General features: G+C 42.3%; 1 protein-coding gene across 1 annotated transcript in view; it reads right to left on the reverse strand.

The window, feature by feature from the left end:
* Positions 1–2,137: 2,137 nt before the first annotated feature.
* Positions 2,138–12,513, reverse strand: part of MSRB2 (methionine sulfoxide reductase B2) — an 11,013-nt gene continuing 637 nt past the window's right edge. Inside the window, 4 exon segments of the mRNA XM_027658685.1 lie at positions 2,138–3,201; positions 5,878–6,025; positions 9,915–9,991; positions 10,973–11,079. Coding sequence (XP_027514486.1) covers positions 3,094–3,201; positions 5,878–6,025; positions 9,915–9,991; positions 10,973–11,079 — 440 coding nt within the window. The 3' untranslated portion in view covers positions 2,138–3,093.

A 12,513-nucleotide genomic window follows, 5' to 3' on the forward strand; every position in this document is an offset into this window, starting at 1 on the left:
AAATCAGACTAGGCTGTCCACAAGCTTAAAAGGGAATCCAAATTATTTGCAGCATGGTGCAACAGAAAAGAGCATCAGTTCTTTTCACTACAGTTCTCTGTACATGGCTAAAATAACAGGCATTATGATTTCTGGTGGAAGTGAAGTTTCTAGTAATATAAGAGTAACCTGCTCATTCTTTCCTATTTTCTTTCTTTCTTTTCTCTAATTTCTAACCAAGCCCTTACCATCTTCCCTCTGAGAATGAGGTCAAGTGTTGTTCTTTATGAGTCAAAGTTGCCCAAGTTGGCTTAGCTTCGGTTTTAATACCATAGCTGGAAAAACATATGGTAAGTTTACCTCCTCTCTTTTGATAATTTACACTCTCACCCTCCAAAATGATCAAGTACCAAACCAATTTCAGAAAAAGCAGGGTCTGAAGATATGGATGCTCTTATGAACCATGCAAAGTCTTATTCTGGCTTGGCTGCAAATTTAATTTGAAGTCTTGAGCAAGTCAATTAAATTCTTCTCATTGAGTTTTCTCTCAGTAAAATTGAGAATAGTGACTTGCCTTGTAGACATGCTGTAAAGACTAAGAAAGTCTTCAAATAGTTTATTTAAGATGTTAAAATCTGTTAAGAATTATGCAGAAACCTCAATTATGATTTATAGAAAGGTTATTTAAAAACACAAGGGAATAAAAAGTATCATAATTGAAACTAATTAATGAAATAATCATGTTGAAAAACTTCTCAGATGTGAAGGGTGGAACATAAATCTCCAGTTGCCTGGCAGAGTATATTCAGCTCAGAGAAGCAACTGCTCATTACTCCCTACGGTGGAACAAAGTCATTGCAGACACATGAGGAAATTCTTGCAGCCTGTGATACTCTTTAACAGTGTCTTCCATTATTATCGGTCTTCATTATTCATGATCTTAAAACACTTTGGGCCTTTAGTTGAGATCTGTCCTGGTGTGGTTGGTACCACAGACACAGAAGATAATGAAGTACACTGGCCCAAAATTTTTGGTCAGAGGTCCTGAATGTCCAGCAGTTTAAAGGTGATGTGCCATTACTCTTGATGATACACATGGTCAAAGGCAAACTTTCTCCTTTTTCCCTGTTTTATCTGGAGCAGAACAAGGCTGCTTAGCTCAGTGTCTGGTTTCTCAGGGGCTTTATTGTGTTTTCTTGGCGACTTTCTGCCATTTGCAGAAATGAGGAGAATTTCCATCTGGTATCCCACCAAAAGTCACTGTCCTAAGGCAGGTCCTGGCTTCTCCACCAGCACTTGGCTGAACATAGCAAAGTACAGTTGGGAACACCTTCCTCCTTCCTGAGAGAACCCTGTCCTTTTGGAAAAGGCAAGAAGAGGGCTGCCTGACTAAAGAATGCCTTTAAAGGTCAAACATCCTTTCTGGTAGCTTTGCAATAGATTTTAAGAAAACCAAATAGCAGATGAAAGTATATCAGGATAGGAGGGCACATGAATTCAGAGCATGCGAAGATGCTGATTTCTGTACAACCTGTGAAGACACTTGAGAGCAGAGTGGGCATGTACGGCCTGGTCAGAGCAGGCAGGGGACAGCAGGAGGTGATTCAAGGGCACCTGTGCGTGGCAGAGCACGGTGCAGCACAGGCACAGCAAGCACCATGCTGCTGCTGTTAACAGACACCTCTGATGACAATGTGACTTTCACCGTCTGTGACACTACGTAAAACCAGCAGCAGCATCTGCTTCATTCAAGCTGCTTCACACCTCTGGTGGCCTTTGTGCCATTCTGGTGTAGGTTGGCTGTAGCAATCACTGTCTCTGATGTTTTTAAAAGTTATGGAATTGTACAGTTCTCCTGTAGAAAGTACAGGAGAATGGAAAACTGCAGAGCTCCAAGACAGAAGGACTAAAAGTAAATTCAGTGCAACAGAGGTCCGTTGAAAAGATTTAAGACTACACTAGTAAATGAACACATCCTTTTTATTGCTGAGGCAACCAAAGTGGGGAGAATGGAAACAGTCTGTTATAGGTAAAGCCAAATGAGATGTTGCCTAGTAACTCTCAGCAGGGAAGCATTTAAACCCAGCCAGTTTAGTGAAGCTGATGTTCTGACTCAGAGATTATTTTCTCTGGAAAAAAAATCTGAAAGCAGGAAAGCTCAATTTAACAAAAATAGGATTTATTTTTCTGTTAGAGCAAACCATAATGACAATGCTTGGGAGAATACAGAAGTATTTACAAACTTGTACAAGGAAGAACAGACAAGGCATGTTTTCAGCAAAAGCATAATTTTACTGAACCTGTTTTTTGATGCCAACTTATTTTCCCCAAATACAGTAAATTTCACCTTCATTTTTATTTTTGGATTCTGAAATACATAAGTGATAACAGAAGTCTGGAAATATTACACATATCATTACATTATTATCATATTATCACTGCAAGAAAAAGTTCCTGGAGCAAACCCTATTTCAGCTCTGCTATTGGACACAGAATCAAAATAATTGATTTTAAAGAAAAAAGACTCAGTGTCTCCACTGGCTCCATTGCCTGGAATAGTTTTAATTAGGCCCTCCTTCAGGACTTTGCTTTCGTGGGTTCATGGAAAAGTCACTGGGCTTGGCTAAAGGTCTCTCACAGTAGAGGGAAAAAAAACCTCCAAACCTTATTTGAAGATTCACATTATTTTTGTTTCTCTTTTGAAAGATATGATGATTTTACAGAAGTATAAGCTGTGGCATGATCAGCCATGTATATCTGTGTTCCTGGGTGTGACAATTACTGGTCAGAATAGACAGTCAGTTTCAGGAGAGCACATCATTTCAGCAGCCTCAATACAGTTAATGATGATAGTTATTAAAGTGAAATATTGCACAGATTTTTTTTGATTAAAAAATACAATAAGCAGATCAAAACATCACACTAACGATGAAAAGACAGACCGCAAAAGAGTTATTGACAAAAATACGTATTTTATTAACAAACAGCTGGAAAACAAAGCTACTATGGCATAAGTACTAAAATTTGGGTTATATATTAAAAGCATGAAAATTTTTCACAAGCATGCTGTACAAGCAGAGAAAAGACATTCTGTAAGCCACAGAGATCCACTTCTCACTGGCCAGAGCCTGGTTTGAAGTTTAATGAAACACTGTTGATACAGAACCTCTGCCCAGAAGGTGTGGGACCATCATCAAACACATGGCCTAGATGGGCGTCACACTGCAACAGAAATTATTACCATGTTATTATTGCATTATTACAGAATCACAGAATCAATTATGTTGGAAAAGACCTCTCAGATCAGAGTACAACCTTTGACTGATCACCACCTTGTCAACTAGACCATGGCACTCAGTGCTGCATCCAGTCATTTCTTGAACACTTCCAGCAATGGTGACTCTACCATCTCCTTGGGCAGCCCACTCCAATGATTAACAATACTTCTCGTGAAGAAATTCCCCCTGATGTCCAGCCTGAACCTCCTCTGGTGCAGCTTGAGGCTATGTCCTCTTGTCCTACTGCTAGCTGCCTGGGAGAAGAGACAAAACCCCACCTGGCTGCACCCTCCTTTCAGGCAGGTTGTAGAGAGCGATAAGGTCACCCCTGAGTCTCCTTTTCTCCAGGCTGAACACCCCCAGCTCCCTCAGCTGCTCCTCATAGGAGTTGCCCTCTAGACCCATCACCAGCTTCACTGCCCTTCTCTGTACTCACCCCAGCAGCTCAATGCCCTTCCTGAACTGAGGGGCCCAAAACTGAAAATGGTACTGGAGGTGCAGCCTCACCAGTGCCAAGTACAGGGGGAAGAATAATTTTCCCACTCCTGCTGGCCACACTATTGCTGATACAGGCCAGGATGGCACTGGTCTTCTTGGCCCCTGGGCACTGCTGGCTCATGTTCAGCTGCTGTTGACCAGCAACCCCAGGTCCTTTTCTGCTGGGCAGCTTTCCAGCCACTCTTCCCCCAGCCTGTAGAGTTGCACAGGGTTGTTATGATCCCAAGGGCAGCATCCAGCACTTGGCCTTGTTGAACCTTGTAACACTGGCCTCTTCCCATTGATCCAGCCTGTCCAGATCCCCCTGGAGAGCCCTCCTACCTTCCAGTAGATCAACCCAACTTGCTGTCATCTGTGAATTTACTGAGGATACTCTCGATCCCCTTGTCCAGATCATCAATAAATATACTAAACAGGACTGGATCCAATACTGAGCCCTGGGGAACACCCCTGGTGACTGGAAACCATTATTATTGCATTATTACCCCTTTAATTATGGACTACCATTATGATGGTACCTACTGTGCTATCCTGAATTAAGAAAGTTCTATAATTAATTCACTACTGAATTGTGTGTGGGGGAAGTCTTAGGGAGAGACTAGTAATACGACCTGGAGTAATCACCTCTGGCCAGCAGGCAAATACCTGCCCCCCAAACAAGCAGATTCCAGAAGAGGAAGTCAAAAAGGTATTAGTGCCAGAAAGTATAAAGGAAATAACTGGAAATATCTAGACTTCTCAATATATTATGAACATTTCAATTAAGGCAGTCACTGTAGGTCCTTTTCACAGATTAAGTGAGGATTCTCCCTCCTCCAAATAACTGATGTAAAAAAATTAGACTCAGTATAGCTATCAGTGGCTCATTATAATATTGGAAGGTTGGCTTCAGATGGAGTTCTTGAAAGATGCTTGCTGCATATTGCTGCAAACCTGAACTCTACCAAGCTAAAGGACTGCAGCGAATGCTCATTATGTTTGCAGATGTACCTAATCCTGCTAGAAGGGCTGCAGGCACACTGAAGGACAGCATTAACAATCTTAACAGTTTGGGAAAAAAAGGTACACACAGACAGTAAAAAACCTAACCCAAGATGCAATTCATCAATCTCAATTGCATACTTTTATACCGTAACAAAAATAATAAACAGGTTCAGAGTTGGGAAGAAATGGTTAGGGGTGGCAGTTCTTTAGGAAAGGACCTGGGTTTTGCAGCACGTCCTGAAACAACTGTGTGTCATGCATGGGCTGTGGAAAGGTAAAGGTGTAAGGACAGGAACACTATTTACAAAACACCTGAACAGCCCCCAACCTCTGATGCAGGCTGGGCCCAGCTGCAGCACTATGTCCAGCTTTGCACTGTACTTGGAGAAGGAAAAGGGTCAATTGGAAAAAATGCAAAAGAGAGCAACAGGATGATCAGGACACTAAAAAACACTGCATAAAAAGGAACATTTGAAGGAGCTGGACCTTTCTAGTCTAGAAAAGAGATGACTGAGGGAGTCAAAACAGCTATCAAAAATAGAAGGGTGGCTTCTGTGAACCACGAGAATCCACAGAAAAGAGCTGTGGAGATGCAGGGCACAGCCACCACCACGCAGGGCAAAGAGTAATAAGCTTCAACAGCTGCAAACAGTATTTTCCCCAATGTCAAACCAACAGTAGGAAGATATGCAGGTTACAACTCACTACCTAGTAAGGCTGTATTATGTCCATCTCTGCATATTTTAAGAACATCTTCAGCAAATATTTTGCAGCTGAACTAGGAGTAACTGTCCCTGTGATGAGCCAAACGCATGGTCCCTATCTCAGAGTCTCTTCTACTGTCTCTTGTCACACCCTGCATTGCACCTGAGGTCCTTTCAGTAAATTTTCTGTCTAAATTTTCAGCCCCTGGCTATACTTGCACAATTACTTTCCCCAGTCAGATACTTTTCTTCCCACCAAACCGACTGCCTATATTTGATACTCTACTCATGTTTCATACCAAGAAGTCAGACAGAATGGTTCCAGTGATACTGTAATTCTCACTGTTGTATTTAGGTAGATTCCTTCATGGGCACAAAGAAAACATATTTGTTAAGATCTGTGTCTTTGCATATTGTTTTCAAAATAAACATACCTGTTTGCAGACAACTTCAGTTCTAGCTAATCCCAATGAGCTATCTGGTCGCCTCGTGATATTGGTATTACTTTCATCTCTGCCACAAGTTCCATAAGCCTCAGAAAACGATGGCCATCCAGTCCCAGAATTGTACTTCTTTTCTGAGCTACAAGAGGAAACCAGATTTTCTTGTTAATTAATAACTGAGATGTTACAAAAAAGTCTGCTTCTATTAAGAACATTGGCTTTTCTCCTCATTCCTGTCTTGTACCACTATTAATAATATTTGGCACAGTAGAAGTTTTCTCCCTGGCATTAGACTGTGCTGGAAACTCTTTTCCAAAGGGAATTCTTGATCAGGCCACAGCAGGAGATTCTGCCTCACTGTTTCTATTTCAATGACAGGTTGGCATTTCATAAAGCTTGGAAAAGGGTTTTCCCAACAACTGAGCATGGTGTTTAGCTGAATTACACCTACTAAGTTGCAGTTCAAAGCCTGGCCCAATATAGCACAATCTCAGAAAGTTTACAAGAAAAAACGAAGAACAGACAAAGGCTGGGTTGGCCCACCAGACCAGGCTCACACCTGATGATGATGGCTTTGTCTGGCAGTCAGCCATCAAGCTGGTTTGGAAAATCAAACAGAGCCTTGCTCAAACTATCAATCAACCCATGAGAAATCTTCATAGCGCAAAGATCTACTTTTCCCAAGAGATAATTGCAATAATCAGAAACAGTATTACACACTGTCAACTTGAGGATTGCCTCCTGTTAACATCTAGGATGACCAACGCTGTTTAGCTGCATATTAAAACCTAGAGTGTATTAGAAAACACAATCAGAAAATATTTTTGGGATTTAGTACAGAATTGAGATAATCCCTCCTATTTAAAACTGTGCAAGCTTTAACAGCAATATGGACTTTCTCCTATCAAAGAGGGACCTAGAGTGAGCTAGAACAAGAAAGGAAGATAGATTCACGTACTTCTCAGATAAGTGGGCTGGAGACTCACCTCAACCATTTCCTCTCAAGTTTTTTCCCACTTTCACAAACTCAGTGCTCTTACTGGCATCTAGTGGTGGATGGAGACATCAACACCCCTTGGTCAAGGGGATTAGTCCATTACTTAAGACTGAATTTAAAACAAAGTATGTAGTGTATATCATGTATATTCTGGTGGGATATTAACACAGTGAAGAAAAAGCTGAAAATAGATTGCAGTGCCTTTGAAAAGACAAGACAAACAAGCTCGCCAAAAAGCTTAAAACATCCAACCCAAAGAACAGTGTGTGCATCAGCATGGATTTTATACAGCGCTGTCTTTGAGCAATCAACTCTGGAAATAAAAGAGGATTTGCAAGCACAGAATGACCAAAGGCTAGTTTTTGTGAGGGCTGTTTCTTAGTCCTTTACATCAATGCACAAATACCCATAAGAAATGCTCTCCTTCCTCCTCCTCCTCTCCATAAAACTGGAGAGAAACAGGACACAGTACAGAAGCAGGCTGCACTGAAGCAAATGCAGTTTGTGGACTCTGCCTTTGTATGTGAAGGTCCTTAGGGCTCCAGCACTATTTTTTTCCAGCCAAAGAGGGCTGCCTGCTTTCCCTGCTACAAAACCACATTAACACTGCCTACCAGCCACCACAAGAATAACCTGGGGGAACACATATCTGTACAAGACTTCTGAGTTTCCCTGACATATATCTGTTTTGATTCCTTTTTATTAGAACTCTTTATTTTTTGACACAGGGGTCCTTATGTGTATTCATACATAGATACAAAGATCCTCTCTAAAACCCCATAGAGTCACGAAGGTCTTTAACGCTGTGTGGGCTTTGCATCTGACCCTGACTGACTCTGTCCCTTACATGTCACTCACAATACTTAAGTTTATTGTAGATGTTTTCCAATGCTAAAGGAACAATCCTTTGAGCTGTTAAATTAGCTCTCAACAGAAATGGCCTCTGTGTGGTTTTACTAACAGTAATATCACTTAGATTCCCTAATAGAAACATTTTAGTACCCAAAAATATTGCTGTTCAAGATAATATTTGTCCTTTGAAGTATTTCACCACTTAATTTATGGATAAATGGACTTTCCCTAAACATATGCATTAGATTAGCCTTCGACATGCCATTCCTCCAGCACATGTCATTTACTTTGATCCCTATTTCAGTCATCCTGGATGGAATCCAGATAATTCTAAAAAGTGCTTTTTGCTGTATGAATCTCAGCTGTAGGTTTATGGTTTGATGAAGGTTTGAGGTTTAATTAAAGCACCACAATTTGCTATCTATAAAGGTTAGGGGTTTGTTCCATGTATTTCCAACTCTTTCAAATGAATATTTGGTAGCAGAAGGTAATAAGTTCTGGTATAAATGTATACACACATGTTTGAAAGAAAGGAAGAAATACTTCATGTTTACCTGTGGCTAATGATCTAATGCATTTGAAAAAGAAAGGACATTTTTAATGGACTAGGAAATAAATATGATGAATGAATCTCTTATCCAATACCATTTCCCCCTCTCATTTTTAGTGTTTTCCACAACATAATACATCAATGGAAAATGTATTTTCGGACCATTTTACACATTTAATAATTTCAAAGTTTCTTACGAGGCTCTTTTTCTGACAGTTTATTTTTTTTTGTCTGTGAGCAGCATTATCTTGTGCTTTAAACAAAAGTACTTATATTCTCTGAGAGCTGGATAGTGCAAAAAGCAGCCTGACTGGTTATATTGTCGATTTGTTACTAGTTTAGCAGCAGAAGCAATTCCCTCCAGTGCTTGTCTCTCTTCATGTTGATCTGTCAATATCTATTGTCTAACATAAAAGATGCTGAAATTGAAGGCAAATTTGAAGGAACTGAAGGAACTCTTCCACAGCTTAGTAATTTAAAATTTCTATAATTTAGCTGAATTTTCCAGAGGTATTATTAGGTTTTGTATTTGTCTTCAGAATATTTTGTAATGCTGGAACTTTGGAAATTAATTTATTTAAAAGTGTTCATTAGCAAACCTCTACAGAAAAAGATACATTTAAGCAAATGCATACTTGCATAACAACAGTTTTCTATACTTGGCCAAAGAAAAATTAACTGTTCAAAATGATCAGCCTCCATTTTTACCATTTAATTGCTTAGTTTAGATTTACTTTCAATACAGCCCTTACATTTTTGCCCTCCTTTCTTACTATCCAGACCTCTTGTTCCTCAGCTTCCCATCTGAAGCTCTGATTTGTGATGCATCCTTTAAAGTCTTCAGAAACATGGGCATATCAGCTGCATTTCATTGAATTGGGAATAATAATAAAAAGGGGTAATTTTCTAGAATAAAAACAAAAGAAACTGTCTTTTCCGGTTCAGTTACAGAGAACAGAACACCCACTGCACATCCTACTCCAAGGTACTCTACTTCCTTTTACCTAGATGTTAATGAAGTTGCAAAATATATAGTATTGTAAAGAGCACCGGGGTTAACAGCACAGTCATTTGCAGTCAGGTTTTAAAAAGTAGATGTAAGCAAAAAGGTAGGAACAGTGAAATTCAATTAAGGAACAAGTAGGGGGTGGGGGTCTTAGCTCCAGTGTGAGGGACCCAGCAATAAGACCATCACAACAGCTAAACAAAGGCAGACCAAAGGTCTCCGTAGTCCAGCAGCATGAGTGGCAGAAGATGACTTTGGAGGAGCACAAGAACAGAGCAAACACACAGTGATACTAATGCACAAATACACATAATTTGTGGCAGCCTGCGGTTTAAGGACCTCTTAAACAGAGAATTATTATCAACCCAAAAGAACAGTGTGTGGCAGGAGAAACAAACAGACCATAATGTAGCAACTGTCTGCTGGCCACTGGAGACCCTCGCACGCTCGAGGAAAAGGCGAACCATGTGTTTGTATCAACACAGGTATCCTGGAGGTCTCATATGTAGGGACTGTCCTTCTTTCCATTCCTCCTCCTTTTCACTTCTGCTCGTGGAAAGACACTGCCCCTCCTGCCACAATTAGGGCTTGTTAAAGACACTATGAAATCCTAAGGATGTTACCTGAAGAGTGGGGCATTGCAGCACACGCAGTAGTATATTCCTGATTCTGTGTTATTCAGATAGATCCCACTAAATGGCTTTTAAAAAGGAAGGAAAAAAGAGAAGTTAATAATGCAGGTCTTTGAAAGCTCACCATCTGGAACAAGCATGTAGGAATCAGATTCAAAACAGGAGAAAAACCATAAAAAGAAGGCTTCACAGGGGGGCTTTGAAGAACAAACATTAGCAGCCCAAAGAAATGAAGGGGAGGATGCCTTTGGATTAATAGTGAAGAAAGACTACCCCCTACCCCCGGAAACCTTGAAACCAGTCAGATGCATAAATCATCCAGGTACCAGGGATGGAGTCGTGACCTCTGAGGAACTGGTGAAATGTGCAGGATCCCAAAGACCATGGCTCTGCTACGGAGTGCCACAACTTTAAAGTGGCTCTACAAAGGGACTCTCCTCCTTCCTGCATGGTCTGGAACTCAGATCTTTATTTTATAGATATGAATTTGGGCAGTTAACTGATTTAATCCCATGGTGAATGATCCATGTATGCAGAAGTCCTGGCTCTGGACTGTGGATGCCAGTGCTCCATCCACAACACTACATGGCCTCCATCACAGAAGGAAACAAAGTATGGGGACAAGGTAGGTGGGTGATCTGGCACATGAGGGATAACCCATCTCTTGAATGGAGTGCTATGTATAATATTTCCATGGCTAATCTATATATGGTCAAAAAAAGGAGACTACAGGACAAAAATACAATTTCCCTCCCCTCTGGAGAGGCTCCACTACTGCCACACAGACTGCTGAGCTGGCAGCGAAGCATCCCAGGAAAAAACCCAACAAAATATGAAAAGAATGCAGAACGCTTTTTCATCTTCAAACCAGTCTGTGTCAGAACAAAATCCACCTCATTCAGTATAATGAGTCTAACTTTCATCAATAGGAAGGTAGGGGAAACCCTGTGAAGCAACTGAGTGGTCACAGCTCCCCAAAGCAGGTTTTTCTCAGCCCAGCAGGCAGAGGAGGTGGTTTACCCTTGGACAGCATTAGTGCCTTTGCTTACCGGTTCAGTTCCCTTTTCTCTTGTAACATAGAATTGCTCCGGAGTCAATTTTTTTTTCCAGTCTGTAGCAGCACTTGCTTCAGCTTGTTTAGTCAGAGACCCTTTGTCTTCAATTAGATGTAGAAAGATAATTAGTATTATTTTTAACACCATTTTAATTTAGACTGCGTCGATGCTTTCCATCATCATCTTAGTTCTCCCCAAGTTTCTATGGGTACAGACAGAGCACAGCGAACAATTCAGGGACATGAGCAGGGGGGAATGCAGGACGTTGCATCTGCTTTCCATTTGATGTGCTACATCTAGACAGCAGCTCCAGCAAAACACTTGGGAAGGCTTATAATAGAAACAGGCACCTATGACCCAAAATACCTCCCACTCTCCCTGCACAACCTTCTGTTCTGGCTTGGGATAACTGCTCGTGCAGTTCTCCTGCTCCTTCCTCATCCCTGGGTATCACTAAAAGGTTTGGAGTTTGTCTCTTGGAAACCCTCAGAAACCAGAACTAATGTTCATCTGTGAGCCATTGAAGACTAGCAACTTTCACAGGCCCCAGTGAAAAGCAGTGCTAAGAAGGAGCACTGGAAGAAAGAAACACCCAGAGACCAAAAGAAAGGGGCTGTAGTTAAGTGAGGGACCCACAACAGGAGGGCAGAAGTCACCCATTACAGTGCAAAACTCCAGCAACGCCTCCTGAGAGTCCGTACACACAATGTAGAACATTTGTGGTGGTATGGAATTGGCAAAGAATTAACAGATTGGCTGAAAAACAGCGAGTAAAATAGATTAATACGTTCCTAATCAAAAAGTCTGAGGTGGGGAACTGTTTCCCCGCCTGTCTCCGATCAGCACGGGATCTTCGAAAAACAATCAGCTCCTGAGCGATGCTTGCCTGCACTCATCTCTTGCAATGCAGGGGTGAGATTTGGCAGAGGGGTGTGTGAATTTGAAAATTATAGTTCAACCAAAAACCCCAGAGTTTAGCCGTCCAGTTCAAGAGGAAAACCTACAGCATGCTAACCGGCCAGAAGACACCGAGGACGGGGATGCCCTCCCCTTGCAGCGTAGCTCCTGCTCCTTCCCCCCATTCCCAAGCTCCAGGCAGGGGATTACCTGAGCCTCTGGGTACCCGTGCCCCTGTGGGTCCCTGTGGGGGTTACCTGTGCCCCTGTGGGTACCCGTGGGGGGTACCTGTGCCCCTGTGGGTACCCGTGGGGGGTACCTGTGCCCCTGTTGGTACCCGTGCCCCTGGGGTACCCGTGGGGGGTACTTGTGCCCCTGTGGATACCCGTGCCCCTATGGGTACCCATGCCCCTGTGGGACCCTGTAGGGGGTCCCTGAGCCCCTGTGGGTCCCTGTAGCAGGTCCCTGTGCCCCTGTGAGTCCCTGTGGGGGGTACCTGTGCCCCTGTGGGGGGTACTACCTGTGCCCCTATGGGCACCAGTGCCCCGGGGGTACCTATGGGGGGTACTTGTGCCCCTGTGGATATCCGGGGGGGGGGGGGGGTACCTGTGCCCCTGTGCATATCCGTGCCCCTGTGG

The sequence above is a fragment of the Corapipo altera genome, unplaced genomic scaffold (genome assembly GCF_003945725.1).
Source record: "Corapipo altera isolate COAL_440 unplaced genomic scaffold, ASM394572v1 63, whole genome shotgun sequence".
Lineage (NCBI taxonomy): Eukaryota > Metazoa > Chordata > Aves > Passeriformes > Pipridae > Corapipo > Corapipo altera.